At 36.3% G+C, this 20,001-nt stretch overlaps 2 protein-coding genes across 2 annotated transcripts; one reads left to right on the top strand and one right to left on the bottom strand.

The window, feature by feature from the left end:
- Positions 1 to 547: 547 nt before the first annotated feature.
- LOC121862146 lies at positions 548 to 14,008 on the bottom strand. The gene is made up of 11 exons (XM_042360212.1): positions 13,946 to 14,008; positions 11,931 to 12,013; positions 11,493 to 11,660; positions 10,689 to 10,822; positions 9,920 to 10,205; positions 8,657 to 8,774; positions 7,894 to 8,011; positions 7,149 to 7,321; positions 6,180 to 6,406; positions 5,079 to 5,252; positions 548 to 3,422 (listed from the first exon to the last, which is right to left on the bottom strand). The coding sequence occupies exons 2-11, from the start codon at positions 11,975 to 11,977 to the stop codon at positions 2,288 to 2,290; spliced, it is 2,580 nt and encodes an 859-aa protein (XP_042216146.1). The 5' UTR covers positions 11,978 to 12,013; positions 13,946 to 14,008; the 3' UTR covers positions 548 to 2,287.
- Positions 14,009 to 14,237: 229 nt separating this feature from the next.
- Positions 14,238 to 19,390, top strand: LOC121862147 (cyclin-dependent kinase 1-like). Its single transcript, XM_042360213.1, has 7 exons — positions 14,238 to 14,322; positions 15,209 to 15,408; positions 15,730 to 15,868; positions 16,342 to 16,497; positions 16,685 to 16,848; positions 17,178 to 17,319; positions 17,515 to 19,390. The coding sequence occupies exons 2-7, from the start codon at positions 15,215 to 15,217 to the stop codon at positions 17,617 to 17,619; spliced, it is 900 nt and encodes a 299-aa protein (XP_042216147.1). The 5' UTR covers positions 14,238 to 14,322; positions 15,209 to 15,214; the 3' UTR covers positions 17,620 to 19,390.
- Positions 19,391 to 20,001: the final 611 nt, after the last annotated feature.

Here is a 20,001-nt window from a genome sequence, read left to right as displayed (position 1 = left end):
TGTACGCTCGAGGGTAAGGTAACACCATTTCAGTACTGTATTAGGGTAATTTGTGAGCGTTTAGGGAATGGCTGACAATTTCTTTTCATTCATTCATTCAAAATTCACATCTCAGTGTAAATCTTATATATTGTGCACTAAGTATCTTAACAAATCAAAATAAAATAGTTAGCCCTCAGTTATATATTTTCTTGAAGTAGTTAATGAGGAAAATAAACAAAATTATGTGGCACATACAAGTACAGCGTAACCTCGTTAATCTGGATCACGTGGTGAACAATGTGTCGATTCCTGGCCCTTCCATTTTTCTTTCTGTGTTGGTTCAGGTGTTGGTGGTGTATCAAATCTGAGTGCTGTAACTACACCTTCTCTGGAACTTGCAATCTGATTAAAGGATATATGTGTTCAATGCAGATCTTTGATATAGCGACTCAAAATTAGTGTACAAGTGACATAGTGGTACAGTACAGTAGTATATGATAAGTGTTAAAACAACTGCCTCTACACTACCTTCAAAAGCCCTTTGGAGTTAAAGGTAAGCACTTACTTAAATATATAATCACCTTTATTTGTTTTACAGAATATTATTGTGTTTTCTCCATTATACTGTATTTGTTAATTTGCCATTTATTGAAATAATCCAGATCACGTTTCCCCCAAAATTAATTCAAATTAATGAGGTTTCACTGTACTTAACACTCTGGTGTATTGAGAGAACTTGCATTTTAGGACATGAAAAATTTAGATAAAATTTTCACTGCAGCAAGTACTATATATTATAAATTATTACAATAATGACTATTAATTTATAATGTACAAATGGATCACAAAAAATTCTTAAGGTACAAAACCTTTTTCTTACATAAACATTCTAACCTACATTTAATCTCAGTGCACCCTGAAGACCAAGTTTAGTTCAGTTTTACATGTAGACGGACAGCACAGACTATCAGGAACATAACAACAGACACCCTATAGAATCAAAACACATCCCCACCCTGCCTGGTCATACACATTATCTAAGGAGTCGAGTCCAGTATTAAGAAAGACCATATAGGAAAATTAGAAGTGAGAGTGTGGGTCTGAAGAAATAATAAGTCTCTCAAGAGCCCAAAACATGTTTACCGTACTTAGCAATCAAGATGACAGCGGACACTTTTGTAATCATCATCAACAGATAGGGTCATTTTCCACACTTACGGAATCTTGTTTGATTATGAAATAAAAATATGTGCTAGAGACAGTTGAGCAAAAATGAGAAACAGTTTCCCAGCATTTTTTAGTTCTAGTTCAGTGTCCTAACCATTCTTAGGATTACACAGGTGACTAAACAAGACCTGTATAATAGACCTGCTGTGTGGCCACCCTTAAGATTATTCATCCCAAGTGTGTGTAATAATGGTACAAGTGCAAGAATAAATTACTTTTTTAGCCTTTGCTATTTACTTGCTGGTTCTGTGCTCTGTTTCTTTAGGGATAACTGGTCCAAACTTTTTCTTTACACTTAGGTGAGGTGTAAGTTATGTCTGTTAATAAATTGCAAGGCAGAAAACACATGGTACAGACTCTAGATACATTCAATCATGGTAACAGTGACTAAATACTATTCTAAGATACATACCAATCATAGTACGAGTGACTTATTAGTGTTATCAACTTAGTCTTTTAAGAGGGGTATGTATATATATATATATATATATATATATATATATATATATATATATATATATACATATATAAGCTCCTTCACGGGTACAAAACACATTATCACAGCTCCGACAGTTAAGTTTCACAACGTATGAATGAACCCTTCTGAAACACATGAAAGGGTTTAACAGCCTTGGAATATAAAAAATTTAAATAAAAGTAAAATAATAATATGCAGTTATCATCAGTAATTCACAAATTGTATAGTGGAAAAGTTTTAAACACTCCTTACAGTCTCTTTTGAAATACAAAGCTGGATGTTGAGGCCCCAATATGCACAACTACTCCTACTACTATACAACCCATACTTAAGCTTCCTGGTTTTATCCCAGTACAGTAGTGTTATTCTACGCTCTAGTTGGTCTTCAGAAGAAAGCAACATAGACTTTGATGTATTTTTGACAATAACTCTATCTATTGTGAATTTTGTCCTTTATATACTGTATATACTATTGTCTTTTCACCAATCAAATTCTCAAATATTATCAAGTTTCTATGTATTCTATCAGTATTAAATATTGACACTACTACTTTTGTTTACGGTAATAACTACAATATTTAAAACTAATTAAAATATTACCTAATGATATTCATCTTCTGTACTCTGTCTAGAGAATGACATTTTAAAACTACAATTCTGACTTGCTAAAGCTGCAGTTCTGAAAGCAACATCTGTGAGAAACATATCTTCAGTAATCCCAAATTCTGAGAGAGATAAAACAGCATCTTTTCCATTTGCTGAGTTATGTGAGTTGTCTCCACCTTGATGATCAGGCAGAGGATTTTCCATTTCTGTATTTTCTGTTGAATTTTTAGTTTCTTGGCTGCTAGACAAAGGTTCATCTGTCTCTTTAGCCTGCACGGGTTCTCTCAATGGACAGTCATTATTTTCTTCAGTTTGGTTTGAATCTGTCCTGTGTGGAGACGTTTCTCTGGTGTCCGCTGAACACATGAAAGACTCGTCACACTCGACACCGACCTCTTCTAACCTCTCGGAGCTTCCCACCTCTGACACACCTGTGTAGTGGGAGGGATCATCTTCATGCCATGACCGGAGTAATTCTGTAGTTTGTTCTTTAAAGACTGGAAAAATATCTTCCTCTCCTTCTCCTGATGTAACTAAATCAGCATTTACCAACAAGCTGGGGTCTGAGCCTCGCACATACCCGAGTGCCTTAGAAACATTATTCATCAGTTTCAGATCATCACAACAAGACAGGTTCTTAATCTTATAATATGGATTATGCTTTCCACCAATATGATTGAGACCATTATCTAGTGAAAAACTAAAACCATTAGAATGTGATAATCGTTCTTCCAAATTCTGTTCCACATGGTTAGTGTCAACCAACGGATTTTGAACTTTATCCACAAACACAAATTTTCCAGTACTGCCTTTACCACCAAGTGGCACAGCTTCTCTTACAAACAGTGTAGCCTTTTCAGGAGATGCATCGCTTGAATTTGTTTCACTACCAGATTTTACTAACTTCCAATGTGATGCACTATCTTCATCCTCTTCATTATCTACCAAGCCATTTTTAGGATGCTCCTGGGAGGTGCTACGGCCAAGGGGATTTAGCGGGAGGCGCGGGGAACGTTGCTGGTGCAGGAGACTAGCAGGGGTGCGGACCTCAAGATTCACCGGGGCAGACAAAGCTGGCATTGGCATTAGTACATCTGGCATCACTGCTGGTGCTTGGTTACCCACAGGTCTGAAACATAATACACATTAGTTCTAACTATCATAAACATCTGACATAAGCTATATGGTAATACATGTCAGTATAGTATAATCCGTAATTCATGAAAGAAGTAATCTATAATACATATCATATATACACCAAGATATATATCTGATATTACCTTTAATACACATCATATACTGTATATATAAACTAAAATACACATCAGAAACAATTCGACCTATAAACCATAACACATATATAACAAGTTTAACAACCCTGGTTCATGACTTCTGCGATAATGACAGCCTGGGAGTAAAGAACTGCAATTCTCAGGAGTACTCAGGCAGCTAACTAGGAAACAGTGGCCAATGATCAATCAAGTGAGTCAAATATATGCATCGATAATTTCAACAAGCAAGAACCAATATTTTCCATACACTGTAGCACTTGTGACACGAAACACAGGTATAAACAACCAACTAACGGTTTACCTTACGCGCCAAGCAGCAGAAAGATTAAGAAGACATAATGGGAAGTAGAAATGGGATAAAAATAATAAGCAGGATGGAAAAATACAGTAGTGTAGAAGTAGGATAACTGGAAGAAGATAAGAAGTAGAATCTAAACTACAACAGCACGTTCAAAGTTGTTCATTCATTATTAGTAGGGCCCGGATAGTTATGCACTAAAAAACCATGAAATATGCACTAAAAACAGGGGAAATATGCATTTATATGCACTAAAAATGCCACTTATAAAGCCAAGAATGCAGGTTATACGGAAACAAAATAGTACAAGCCTTTCTCCTTATGATTTCCATCGTGTCCTTGAACAATTGTGAAACATAGTTCTTACGTAATGTTGATTCGTCAGGCACCTTTTTTCCAGTATACTGTTCCAGGAATGACTTTAGGCACTTGTTATTCAGTTTATGCAATGGAATATCCGCTGAAACAAATGCCTTGCACAAATCTGCGTTGAACTGGGAACGATCAGGCCCTGACTTACTGGAACATGCAAGAAGTAGTTGTTGCTCCTTTTGTGCACTATTGGACTTAACAGCTTCGAGTCGGATGTGCTTGCTTGTTTTAAGGTGTTGTTGGACTTGAAATTTCTTGCTCGCTGTCACTGGTGCTTCACAATATTTACAAAACAGTACACTTCCATCAGTAGTAAATGCATCAAATTCCTTTACATATGATCTCAGCACTTCATTTTGGTTTCTTTGTACTTTCGGCATTTTCACGAGCAGCAGAAGAGAGTAGCTCCACACAGCAGCACTGCTCCTGACTGACTAACTCACTAGTCCAATGAGTCATGACCAGGTGTGGAAACGACAGATTAAAGCGACGTGACCTCACCTCACTTCACCTAACCACACCTCACCTCACCTCCCAGTACCACGTGTGCTCATTCAGTGGCAACAAAGAGATACTGCCAGATGAATATTTTACCAAAATATGCATTTATATGCAGTTATCTAGGCAATATGCACTTATCATAGAAATCACGCAAAATATGCAAATGCATAACTATCCGGGCCCTAATTATTAGTATAGGTACTCTCTCCAACTGTTTTATAGAGGTTAGAGAAGATATGAAGGAAACTAAAGCATTACTTACATGCTCACAAAGATTTATATATTAAAATAAGTACTGTACAGTATGCTTGTTGTACATTACCCATTTTGGGTGAGCTTTGACATGAGAAAGCTTAAATTTGGTAGAGTTGGTCGCAGGTCTTGGGTGGGGAGGCCACAGTACCATCTCATTTGGGCAATATTCTTATTTAGCAAAAATACCCCATAATTGAAGTGGAGCCGCTCTCGCTCCTTCCCGCGGGTGTACAGCGGGAACCTGCCGCCAGAGACAAGAGTTAGTGGACACGTAACTAATAACACATCAGACACAGTCACAATAAATGAAGGTATTTAATGGTAAGAAAAGTATTACCAACTATCCTCTTACTTGTATTAAAATAATCTTACATTATTTTTGCCCAATTAAGCATTATTGGATTTTTATTTATTTATTTACTTGTTTTTGAAGGCCTTTTTTGTTATGGTGACAAAAATGAATACCAACAAAGACTTTTTTTCATTCAATGCTACACATTCTGTTGCATTTCTGTTACTATCAAAAGTACAGTATTTATAAAGGCAACAATTTGCTTAAATACAACATTTATACTCTGTACACAGTACACTACAAACAAATGTCTTACTAACAAGCAGCTACACACTAGTGTGATGTCCATGACTGTTGTAAATAAGCTGACACAAAACACTTCATACGTATTTAGTAATAATTCATCAATATAATGTTAACACTGTACAATACAGCATGCCCTGACAATTTGCGGATGACACCCTGGATATATATATATATATATATATATATATATATATATATATATATATATATATATATATATATATATATATATATATATATATATATATATATATATATATATATATATACACAAATAAAAAATACCTTAATGGGAAAATCCTCTCACAAATAATCAGAAACAAGACAACAAAAATGTATTGAAAATGTGAGTCAACCCTCAAGTTCATTCCGTAAGCTAAAACAAAGCACAGAGTTGACTTGAGGGTAGACTCACATTTTTAATACATTTTTGTTGTCTTGTTTCTGATTATTTGTGAGAGGATTTTCCCATTATTATCTATTTGTATGTGTTTTGTGTGTGTTTCCATCCTGAACTGTAACTGGAAAAGGCTCAAAGGATTATAAAAAAGATATAAAGATGCAGCTTACTCTCTCTCACTGTCACGGAGTTGCACAGAGGTAGTGTCTGTGATGGTGGGAAATGAGCTGTTAGGCTTGATGGGATAGCGTAGAGGCAGATGGAGCAGCTGGGAGAGTAATACTATCAGATGGGCCACAAAGCCAAGTCCCACACTAAGGGTCACCTCATTGAGTCCATCATAATTCTCTGCATCAGGCAAGTGAACCCCACATATGTAAACCTTTCCTTCACTATCCTGTGTAGAAAAAACAAAAAATAATAAAAAATGAGCCCACATTATCAAATACAAGCAGTAGTACACAAAATTATAATATATTGGATTTTATTTTTTAATTCATTACATGGTGACATTTCTACACACAACAGTAATGATTATTAGTCCTGTATATGACCTGTCAGATGAAATAACTCCTCCCCAGCCTAATTGAGTATACTGATGATTCTTTAAAGATCTATCCTATCAAGTAAAAGGTTACCATATCATGTAAAAGGTTACCATATCATGTAAAAGGTTACCTTATCATGTAAAAGATTACCTCATCATGTAAAGGGCTATCTAATCATGTAAAGGGGCACACAAATATATTAAGCCAAGTACTGGAGTACAATGTTGCTGTGCATGGTGTAAACAAAGACCGTGTGCAAAGATGCACATCATGCCCCATAATGTATAATATACAACACATCATTAACAGACCATGATTATATACTGTATTCTCCTAAAAAGGGCTAGAATTCAATGATATTTCAGCACTTCCAAGAGCTTCTTGATAGATTGCCCTGTATTAAAGTCTAAGAAAATCTAATAAAATTTCTTTAAGATGCTGCATTAAACAAAGAACTTTCATATGTAGGCAGATGGATAGACAGACAAAATTCCTTTGGTATACAATATGTGGGAGACGAAAATATTACCCCCATACGGTTATCATTGTACGTTGATATACTGTACCTCCCCAGCACACACCAGCACTTACTTGATTGATCGGGTAGATTATGGGAAGTTGAGCAATGAGCTGTCTACGCCAATCACTGAGATAGACGCAGCAGTCCCGTAGTCTTTCACTGTCTGTGTTAGCCATTTCCTGTAAGCCTCTGAAGTGGACCAGCTGACGGTGAAGACCCTGGTAACCCGCCAGCAGCTCCAGACCTGTTAAGCAGGGTTGGCCAATTTAAACCATTCAAAAAACATCGTATTTTTTAATCTATGCATTTTTTCTTGGTTTTAATCAGCATGTTCAAGAGTACATTACAGTAGGGTATTGAGGTTTTGAACATCATTGAGATCAAGATTATGGCCAGAATCCCAGTATAGGTCATCCCCGACAGCTGATTAAGGCTCTGTGGTCGAAATGTTGATAAGCTAAGACAGTCGAGGGCAAAAGGCACCCTGTCAGCAGTCAAACTCACACATACACCCTGGACCACCATGAATGTGTAGGTCTGCCAAATTGAATCATTAAGGCCACTATCATATTTTGTTTGCTATGTTTGACAGTTCATGTAATCTGTATGGCTTAATGTACGGTAGATTTAGTATACTGTATAACAAACAATAATTATTTCTAACAATGTAAATATCCTTCACCTCACATTTTACAAAAATCTGCATTTATTACTCTCCCAATATATACAATTAATTTTCCTATCCTAAATACAAATACAACTCTTGGAGGTTGATTCATCATCCTGAACATCACACAACAACCAGTGCTATTTTACCTTTTTCTTGATTTTGATTATCAAGGTTGTCAGCTGAGAGTTTGAGTGCCCGGAGCTGGTCGATCTCGGCCTCCAGTTGTTCCCTGAGTAGAGCGACCTTCAATCGGCAGTCTTCAACCTGGGAGAAAAATACCACCATCTTAATCAATTCTATAAACAAAACCAATAAACATCCATTTCTTATATATATTTCTTTACAAGGCATTAATTCTTTTATATTCCATTAATACTCATGAATTACATCTAAACACACTACTGTACTCTTAGATGTCTTGCCATTCATTCTTGACTCTCCCTTGTCAATCTTAACATGGTAACCTTCGAGGAAGTGTACAGTTGCCTGCACTTATGCCTTTGTGAGACGTGGCAACTCTACCTGTAAGTCTGTTTACATCAGTAGTAGCCAGACTAAGGATGCTAGATAAGTATTCCACAGAGTTGCCACATCTCACAAAATGCACCTCTCATTGTCTAAGTGCTGGCGACTGTATATGTGAATTTTTTATACATATTTTATTTCTATATGATACAGGCAGTTAGTGAGTAATGAGGAAGAATTTGTATCACACATCAATGAGGCATATTTCACAACGTCTTAATTTTACAATGAATAAACTTTTGTACACAATCCTTGGTATCTTACAGCAAACACTTACACAGTTGTTTCTAATTATGTTAAATATGTATTTTGAAAAAGTCAACTAACCACTTCACAGGTAAATGAACTATAACACAATGTTGTAGACGTTCACTTGTTCCTCACCTTTGTTGCCAGAAGCTCAGAGCGTGATGTTCTAGTTACCCCTCGAAGTTCTAAGACCTCACAAGTCTCCTGACATCTAAGCTCTTGCTGACGCTGAGCTCGCTTCGTGCTGTGTAACCTGGAGGGAACATCAGTTCATCTATGATTATCACTAATGAGAACATTATTTAAAACCAACTACCAGATGGAGAGACAAAATTAAGAAGTTCAGAGGTGCTCAATGGGCAGGATGGCTGAAGACAGAGTTCAGGAAACAGAAGGGGGAAGCCCCCATGCTGGAGTGGACTGATACTGGATGATGATAAGGCTGAAGTTAGACAAGATAAAATATTTATATGGAAAATGCAGATATGTTTTGTAGGCGAAAGGTTTGGAGTATTTCTACATGCTAAGTCCTCTCTCGCCACTTTTTACACCCCCTCCCCCCCACCCCTTTCTTTGAGGCATTGATATTCCTTGGTACATCCCACACAACAAGAAGGTGATAAGATACAATAATAAATAGAAAGAACATATATCAAATATGAGTTAAAAATCACATTCTAAATAGTCAGAAGCTTTGACCGAGAACTTGAAACATCGCAGCTCTCATGTAAGTTGTTGGCACTGAAATTAAGAGTAAGTGATAATGAGGTGGGATGCTTCAGAGAACACACACTAATGGGAAACTAGACGGCTAAAGGCACATATTTGAGTCCTCTGAAACATACTGTGCTTCTCTGTATTGTATTATTAGATTCTGAAAAAACTAAAGAGTACTGTCAACACTCATTTGAAGTCCAATTATTTCAGGGGTCCATATATTTCTAAAATATTTGTACAGTACATTACTGTACCAGGATCCAAATATGACTCATAAAACCAAGTCTTTACAGCTGAAAAGATGAGTAAGTGACTTGCTGAACTAGGTCTTAGCTCTTTGGAGGAGTGAGAAATCTAGGTCACTCAATCATCCATTTACATATAGCCTAAAGGAGTCTCAGAAGTGACTTGCATAACCTAAACCAGATTAGTAGGGGGAAGAAAAAGTCATGTGGTAAAGAAACATATTGAATGTACACCAAACTAGGAGATATAGCTCATAAAAGTTCAATACAGTATAGACTAATGTGATGCATTTCCCACTGTCATATAATATCACATCTCACCAACTTTTATCTAAATCAAAGACTGAATTACTACTGCCATACTGTGTGAGTAATAAAACATACACAAAATTTGATTATGCCCATAAGAAAAATTATATTGTCAACATGAACCAACCTTGATAGAGCATTGACAGTATAACTGCGCTTTGTCTCTGACAATGGTAATGAATATCCAAAGCGAAGTGGCTGTGATGATTTTTCAGGCTGAGTAAATTCATAGCTTCCTGGTGCAGTGTAAAACATTTGTCGTACTTTGAAGACCAACGTATTTGGCTTGTACCTCTTATGATCATAAGGCAGGACTGCACCTATGGGAACTAGACCACTGAAGTGAACTCCCCATGTGGTGACCAGCTGAGCATTTTCCCTTTCTGGTTTGAACCACAACTTAATCAAGACACCTGGAAAAAAAAAAAACAGAAGTAATGGCTGACTGGATATTAGGCTTACCACCTTACCAGGGTGTCTACTAGCCAGACAAAACTAAATCCCCTGGCTTTTCCAGGTGTAAATGTGAAAAATTCCAGGTACATTAATTCGGTATTTATTACGACAGAATAGCAAAAGTAGAGGAAATTTAAAGATGATATAAATGATATTAATCAAGAAAGTGAAGACCCTTTCGCAACCCACCCCAGCCTAGTGATGAACATCTGCAAAGACCTTGACCCAACCACTCATATGCAACACATTTACCCTACTATTCCATCTCACATGATCTTGTTCTTCATAACTGTACTGTACTCCCCAACCTTCTTATCACGGTCAGCACTTACAACTCCAACAAACTCTTTTCATACAATTGCCTTTCTCAACTATTGTCATCATCATCATCATCGTTTTATGGCCAGGAATTAATATAAAGAGTAACAGACATGACTTACCCTTCATAGATCGTAGATTAATTGGTTTTAGGTTTTCTGGTTCCAGTTCCAACCAATTAGGGTTTGTAGAGCTCTGAAGTTCACTTGAATATAGTTCTTCCTTACTTAAAGGTGCATGAATGCAGAAGTAGTAGCTGAAATTAAAGGTTGTGTTAGTTGAGTCAAGCATTTCAGTGCGTTCTATGATAGAGCACCTTCGTATAATCACCCACAAAAGTTCTGTCATCTCTCTTGCTGTTCCACAAACCCTGTACATCATCATCTTCATTTGAGGCATCAAAATAGTGAGCATTCTACTGGACAAGCTACATAGTAAATAATTTACTCTTGATTAGGCTGACTGCAGAGAAAAAGGAAGTACAGTACAGTCGGCCCTTTGATTTCTTATAATGTAGAGTTAGAAATTATCTACTTTGAGGGGACAGTAAAGGTCCTGGAATGCATCACTATCAAATACAAGTTAATAAATAGTCCTCTACAAGCAAAAATCACCCGATGCAACTTTTTTTTAAACACATCTCCTGCGTGATGCGAGGGTCACCCGTATCCAATACCGTACATGAGTAATTAACATTCACAGTTAAATAATGTGGAGAATTAGTGGTCGGAATGAGTTATTATACAGGTACTGTTAACTGATTTTTGTACTTATTTACCAAATGAATGAAGAGCTTGTATGTGTTTATTGTTGACTCCAACCTTCAGGCATTACCGGTGTATAAGAAGTGGTAAGAAAAGTCTTGTAAGAGAGACACATCAACGAAATAATCCTCCTCCCAAAATCTGTGAAATTGGCTTACATACCCTGAAATTGCAGCCGGACGAGGTCGTTTTGATGGGAGAGGACACGCAGGGATTGGCGTATGACAATTCCCGTGCCCCTGAAGATTTCTCCCCACCACTTGGGTGAGATGTCGCAAACGTAGGCCATGTTGGTACGTCCACAGCTGTACCACTTGTTGACTTCTGAGCCTGTATATAATAGTCCATCCTCATTAACAACACCTCACTCAGTTCTTTGTCTTGTAAGAATATAACATCACCAATCTTATATAGTTTGAATACTTTTTTGTTATACACCCCAACAAAAGGTAATTTCCTTAACTAACCTAACCTAACCAAACCTAAGTTAGTCTAGGCAATTGTTCTAAATACAATACACACACATATCCTCAATTTACATGAAACTTATAAAATGCAAAAATTGATCTCACAGACTAACATTACCACTGCTTTACTCACCTTGTACAGTCCGGCTCATCTGTTGACAAATCTTTCGCCGCCTCCATCGTCAATAATTCTGGTAGGTCAAGAGGGTCTCCATTCTATATAGAAAAACAATGTAGTGTATTACATCCACTGAAAGAAATAAAGTTGTTTTTATACATTTAAAAAACAATAATATAATAAAACGATAAGGATATGCTACTGTAATACAGTATGTAAGTAACACAGAGACAGTACAGTATACTCAGAAACTATAAAATTATCAAATGTAAAAGAAAATGGTGGGATGTTTTTTCCTCCCTACTATTTGCCGTTTTCCTGGGGTAAAAAGCAGACCATATTCCACAAACACGGGAAAATGAGTCTAAATCATAAGCCAGTGTTTGTGGTATTATTACCCAGTAGGTGAGTACAATACAATGACCTGATTATGTTAGGTCAGATTCCCTTTACTTTGTAGCTCTGTCGACCTTTGGTGCAGTCAAGATTAACAGTGGAGGAAGAATTATAACTCTATAATTAATCATATTACCAAACTTCCATTATCTTTACTATAGTCAGCATGAAAAACTATGTTAAACAAATTTATATTTTATGCCTAAGTTATTTGCCAGTGTTTGAGTTATAATGTAACTGGATTTATCTTCAATGATGAAATTGGTAAATTTTTCTTATAGCACCGTTCACTTGTAGCAAGATAAAAATATATTTCTCTAGTGTATTTGTGTGTGCTGAGACCGAATATGACCTTCCTTTTTGGCGGAAATTAGCCGGATTTTTTTAGCGATTTTTTTTTCGTTTGACGTTTTCCGAGAAAAAAGTGCCTAAGCGACTAACAAATACACAATAAAACAATAGAAAAACAATAACCAAACCTAACCTGACCTGACCTAACTTAACTGACTCTCACCATATGATGGAATCACCTATTTCTTACCTTATTGGCCTGGTTCTTGTTCGTCGTTGCATTCTGGGATTCTTACCCAGCGCCACATATGTTGGTCTTTGCGATAATTACATTCAGTCTTGCTCTTAGTACACTTTACTGAGGTTGGAAGAACACTATGCGATCGAAAAAATGCTATAGTTTTTTTTTTCCAAAAACTCGCAATCAGCTCCATATACTTAAAGTGACATCCATCGCAGACTTCCATGGTCGGAACTGAACTTGAATTTCAAAATATGAGACCCAAAATAAAACTCGATTTTGATTGGGCCAAATATACTCTGAATTAGCAAAAACGCTTTTGATTGGCCGCGTGATGTGTACGGGTACGCATGCGCGTCATGATTTATGAAGGAGACGCAAGAGATACGCAGTGTTAGTGAGAGGCAGACGATAATGGCGGGAAATAATGGAAGAAAATATACATTTATGTGGAAAAGCTATCTCAATTATTATACATTTCCGCCGGTAATGTAATAGATGAAAATTATCTTATAATTAGATGTCTTATTCGAATATGATAATAGATTAGTAGTAGGAATGAACGGTGCTACAAGAAAATAATACCGTGAAATTTCCTCCAGGAGGTAGTTAAGGAGTGCAGGTAATCTTATATTTTTTTCTAATAATTTACACCTGTTTCTCATATAAATGTGTATAGTATTTTAGCCAGAAAAGTCTAAAACAGTGGTAAAATTTTCACACAGTTCCTGTACATTTATTTTCATTCATAATGAACTTTCTCCCACTAGTCCTCCAAGACACTTAAAAATAACCAAATGAAAAGTTAAAAGTTTTACCTACTATGGAATCCACTGAATTCCTATGTAATAACACAAGACAACCTAAATTAATATTTTTCCTAAATATAATCACCAATTAGATACTGTTATCAGCAGTTACACAAACTAGAGGTAAATAACTACTACAAAATGATAACATGATTACGCCCCCAACAAGGGCGCTTCTCCGGACTCGTCTACCTTAACTGTTCACTTCACCCACACATTATCAACCATCTGACAGCAGTCCTTGATCACTACTCTGGTAATATACGACCATTCATGAAGAAGTAGTTATTTACAGGACAATGGAGCCATGTCTTCCTGGTCAAGTTTGTTGTTGTTCTGCCATCTGATCCTGTGACGTCACACCTGACACTCGTTAGCCTAATGGTGGAATAATTAACTAAAACACCGAAAATATTACACTGAATATATTTATTTTACGATAATTCTTTTAAATAAAAATTATTTTCGGAGGCATCTCTCGTTGTGGTGATATAATACCAAATATATATAAAAGAACTATCATAATAGTTTCAATATATCTCTCTGATTGGTGGAAAAATAAAAACAAACAAGATGATTGGTTGACGGCGTTTCTCCTCCTGATTGGTAGGTTCAGACAGCAACGTGAGGGAAGGTGAAGGAGTTTATTCCCGCAACAACACCAGTTAAAGTAAGTAGTTTATTAGTGTTTATGTTGGGTTAAGGCCATTGTAATAAACACATTAAGGCGCCTGACAGACAGAGTAAGCTGAGGCATCGTTATATCTCGTCTGAGGGGTATAATCGATATGTTCGTTAATACCGTTGTTTTTGAGGAATATTACCTTGTTGAGGAATATTGGCGGGTGTTTTAGATATTGTTGTTATGTGATGTTTAATGAAGGTTAAGTAGTTGTAGGTACTCCTAGGAGGAACTTGTACAAGCTGGAATGTGTTTCAAATGATTTAATATTTAAATGAGTTTTACGAGTGTTTAAATGGTAGTTTGAATACCATATGATCGTCACCAGGCAGACAAAGAGTAAGTTTAACAAAGTAACAATATAAGGTCTAATTAAACACATTTAAGACGATTATGAATGATATAATTAATAAATATAATCGTCGAATTATTTTTATTAGTCTTAAGTTGTGACCTTCTTACACATCTGGAAATATTTCATGTAATATGACTAGGGAAGAAAAGCATTTAAATAATTCCAGACAAAACAGGTGCAGTAAACTTTATTGTTGTGATCTAACTAAAGATTCATCGTCCCTAATAACTTTGAAATGTATTTTTATTTTAAAATCAGGTGAGTCGCCTCAAAGCACCCTATTCATTGACTGGCAGTGCCTTTAATAAATGATTTAGGCATCTATACAATGGGAACTACAGCTGTGCACACCTTGCTAACAGATAGGATCTGTGCCTAATACTAGTTAGTACAGTACAGGCAAGGTTAGGTTATTTGACCTCGAATTTTACAGGTCTAATAATCAGCATGTATTATATACTGTATATGGCAGTACCCTATAATGCCAGCATCATTTTAATTGTATAACACTGACTATAGGTCAACATGGAAGACTATTTACGTATAGAGAAGCTTGGTGAAGGGACGTATGGGGTGGTATATAAAGCCAAGAACCGCAAGACGGGGAAGTTTGTGGCCATGAAGAAGATCAGATTGGAAAACGAGGAGGAAGGCGTACCATCAACTGCCATCCGAGAAATATCCCTGTTGAAAGAACTCCAACATCCCAATATTGTCTTGTAAGTTCAATACAGTATGTACCTTATGTATACCCTATAAATATATTTGTATAAAATTTTTGCACATATAAGATTTGGTAGTTATGGGTGCTCATTATGTTGCCAAGTGACAGGTCTTTATGTTTTTGTCACATCTACAATAGGTAGTCACTTGGGTATTTATGGAGTTCTATGGATGCTTCAGTGAACTTCAGTGAATATAATTAAGGATTAAGAGGAAAAAATCTATTGAATTTGATAGTCAAGGTTGGGAGAAGCCAATCCACTGGTGGTTTTTTAGTGAACATTTATATAATTTTAACTCAAAAATAAACTCTAAAGGTTGGAAGATGTGCTCATGCAAGAGAGTAAACTTTTCCTGGTGTTCGAGTTCCTCAACATGGACCTAAAGAAGTATGTAGATTCGTTTGATTCTGGCCGGTACCTGGACAAAAAGCTCGTCAAATCCTACTGTTATCAGGCGAGTGTTAATTTATACCTCTCTCCTGCCCGATTTGTTCATGTCTCGACTTGATGTTTATATCGTCTCCGTGAAACCTGCCGCTCTTTGTGGTTGCATGATCCAAATTACAGTTTTCTATGTTCAGTGCTTATTTTGACATCAGATATGAGAATGAAGATGCTTATAATTTTTAATTCCTATTAAAGCTCTTGTTGATTTGTAGATATTTTATAGCTTAATAACATACTGTAGTTGCATTTTATATTCTTATCAAGTTTAAGGGTTTTACATTGTTCTTAAGAGGTTTTGTTGCCTTGCTAGTCTCCAATATGGATCCTGGCATGACAGTAACAAATGGATATGCACATTATCACCATTTTTTCTTGTTTTTCGTCTTTGCTTTTTCTTTGTCTTGATATTTTTTCTCCTATCCTGTTCCTCACTGGTGGACTGTATCGGCAAAATAATTCACGACAACTTTCCCCCGTCAGCTGTTCCAAGGTATCCTGTACTGTCATCAGCGGCGGGTACTACACAGAGACCTTAAGCCTCAGAACCTCCTCATTAATGAACAAGGAGTCATCAAGATTGCTGACTTTGGATTAGCCAGAGCTTTTGGTATCCCTATTAGGGTTTACACTCATGAGGTAAATAAGTAACTACAGGACTGCATTGTAATAAAAAAAATTCCCTCATCGACCAATGCCTGGAGGTTTTGTGGGAGATGAGAACTACTAACTAGAAATAAATTACAACTGAAATTATGCACAAAATACCAAATATATTTTAATTGTTGCTTGTGTTTATTTTGAACTGCTTCTTGCTCTTCAATAGGTGGTCACTTTGTGGTACAGAGCTCCTGAGGTTCTTCTGGGGTCTTCTCGTTACTCCTGCCCTGTTGATGTTTGGTCTTTGGGTTGCATATTTGCCGAGATGATGACAAAGCGCCCACTCTTCCACGGGGACTCAGAGATTGACCAGCTGTTTAGAATATTCAGGTACAATTATTATTAGTTATAGTTTGGTAATTAGATCATACTGTACTCCTGTAGAAACTAGAAACAACATTAGAGCAAGTGTAACATGCATGCATAAGTGCTCTGCCTTGTGGAGATAGACATTCTGCAGATTCTAGTTGCCTGGTTTCCCAAGATCATTGAACACTGTAAAAGTTTCATTACCTTCAAGAACAAGGCTGTACACTACAGTGAAGAGTAAACCAATCACTCTCAATTACCCATTAAATCACTATCATTCTTTTCTTTGACTTCATTCTCTTTAATGCAACTTATGATACTTAAGTTTTTTTTTTTTTTGTATGTTCCAGAACTCTAACGACCCCAACAGAAGACAACTGGCCAGGGGTCACCCAGCTGCAGGATTACAAGGCAAATTTCCCCAAGTGGACTGATTACAATCTAGCAAATTCAGTTAAACAGATGGATGCTGATGGTTTAGATTTGTTGTCTGTGAGTACCAACGGTGGAACGTGGATATGTTGTTACTGTTTTTTTAATCTTACTTTATCATTTATAATGCAAAAAAATTGATCCGTTAAAATGTTATAAAGGGTTCATTGTTATGATAGTCTCTCTCTCCAGTTAGAAAAGGTTGATTCATTGATGATTTGGTAATTAATGTTGGATTCTTTTCTTTTTGTCCAGAAAACCTTGATCTACGACCCAACACAGAGGATCTCTGCAAAAGAGGCCCTGAAACATCCATACTTTGACGACCTAGACAAGTCTGCTCTTCCAGCCACAAACTGATCTTTGTGTGGATGGGGACAGCTCAATGGACCTAAAGTACACTAAAAAGGTTGACTTATATTGGTCTTCTTAGATGTTTCTTTCTTTCATTCTTGAATTATTTAAATACATTTTTTTTTTTTTTTTTTTTTTTGCCACTCACACATTTACAATTTCTGTATATCTTTATATGGCTTATCCTGTTTAATTACAGAGGCTAAATTACCTGAGAATGGTAGATATCTTTCCCTCGTAGACTGGCGGGAGAGTACGCACACTATTATTAATATTCACCAATCCTTGAACCTAATTCACCCTTCACAATTAGATTTTGGCACTTGCCATTCTTTTTCTTTATTGGGTCAGTATACAGAGGTTAAGTTCAGGCAACCCAGGCATTGTCACCTGGTTAAATCCTAAATGTTCATGCCAAAGGAAATTTTATTTGTTCAGTGAGGATGTTAAACAATTGCATTAAGAGGGATGAGGTTATTGGGAATAATTATGTGAATATTTTAATTTCCAAGAAAATAAATTTGTTCTTGTCAGCAATTTCAGAGAATCCCTAGGAACAGTTTCTATCTTCGCCCTTAACCAGCAGCTAAGGATTCCCTACTCCACCCCCATATGTCCAAATATCAGAAATCAAGGAACATCCACTCATGGCTGCTGTTTAAGGGTTAAAACTGGAAGACTGGCATCAGATCTGATAACAATTGTATATCGTTCACAAGCTTTGGATACGGTAATTAGGAACTAGCAATGTTTAAGGGGGATGCAATTATCATTTTCCATCAGATATCTTTTGATGTAGGTGGCACAGTATATTTGCTTAACTGTACTGTAGTTACTAATCCCATATCTCTCGGGGCATTATTCACATCTAATTGATACCTATCCCCCAGTTTTGACCTTACTTTTATATACAAGTCCAACCTGAGCAAAGGTATTGTATAGTCTTTCTGGGAGAACCATCTTGGTCATACAATCTCTTTAAATGAGGAGTTCAGCTATGAGGGGGAAAGGTATTTACCATTCTGAAGTAGTCCAGCTGCTGGGTGTTCTGTATACAACCTAGCTGTTTACACCAAACCATTTGTTCACTACAGGTCATAAAAGGGTGATTCAGGATCAATCTTTTTTTATTTATATTTTTCTCAAGTTGGATGAATTTTTAGTGTTAAAAATTTACCACAAACAGGACCCCCAAAACATGTAATTTACCTATGGTTGACTAACAGAGCCTAATGTAGCCCAAAACTACCTTAGGACATTGGATTACTTAATGTTTGTACAGTATGATTTATGGTCAAGTTGTCCTGTCTGGTACTTTGTAGTGGAATTAAAACAACTTAAAGACTACTGTACCTTGCTTGCCTCTTATTGTTGAAAACAGGAATTGGTTATTCCTAATAGCACTTCACAGTATGTATGTGTGGAAATGACGTAACCTGATTTATTTGGTTGTAAAAAGTTTATACAAGTGTTTGATAGGTTATATGAGCTATTTGTTAACCATTGCATCTATTGGAATATGATGTAAATTATCTCAATCTGCAGATTTTTATTTTCGTTGTGTAAATGAAGGAATATTACTTGCATACTGTGGTTTCTTCCTTGAATCATTTTAGTGGAAGGACGCAGAGGTGTGGATGTTTAAAAATGTAAACAATAAAGTGAAGTTTTAATAATTGTACTAATAGTCTGCAAAACTAATCTTTCTTTACTGTCTGTCTTTCCCAAGAGTAACTCTAACTAAATATTATAATTTTAAGATGAAAATTTGAAAAGACAAGTGTATTTGATTCCTTTCCTCATTATGACATTCTCTTCCTGATCATCACCTACCTAAAATCATGGACAGTGATAACTCGGCACATGGAACTCTGGCCTTGCCGAGTGATCCCAAATTCCGACTTATTGAGGCACTTGCCCCTTCTACAAAAATACAACAAAAAATTTTCAACCCATGTATGTGTACATGTAATTACTAAATGTAAAAGGTAATGCTTTCCAGCACTGCAGGCAAAGAATGAAGCATCATAGTAGGAGAGACAGTTGCATGGTAGGTGAGGCAGGAGTTCAGATATGCCAAGATTTTCCCAGATAATTTTATATCGGCAATTCCCAAGTTTACTCCTACATTCCAAGACCATATCCATGCCAAGTTATTGAGGGTTTACTGTAGTTGCCTCTACTGGGTTTGTGTAATCTTGAAATAATACATAATTCTACCTTTGCCTTCTAATGCAGAACTATGGGCATATACAGGTGTATATATAGTGTTGCTGCCTACTTTCACCTTCCTGCATTATTCTGGCAAGGTGATCTGATTTTTCTAAAGTAAAGGCCAATCTTGAACTGTGATTTTTTTTATGTACATATATATACATTAATAGCTTC

Source organism: Homarus americanus, unplaced genomic scaffold, assembly GCF_018991925.1.
Source record: "Homarus americanus isolate GMGI-L3 unplaced genomic scaffold, GMGI_Hamer_2.0 scaffold25013, whole genome shotgun sequence".
Lineage (NCBI taxonomy): Eukaryota > Metazoa > Arthropoda > Malacostraca > Decapoda > Nephropidae > Homarus > Homarus americanus.
The sequence above is the reverse complement of the archived record's forward strand: the minus strand, read 5'-3'. Positions and strand labels throughout refer to the sequence as shown.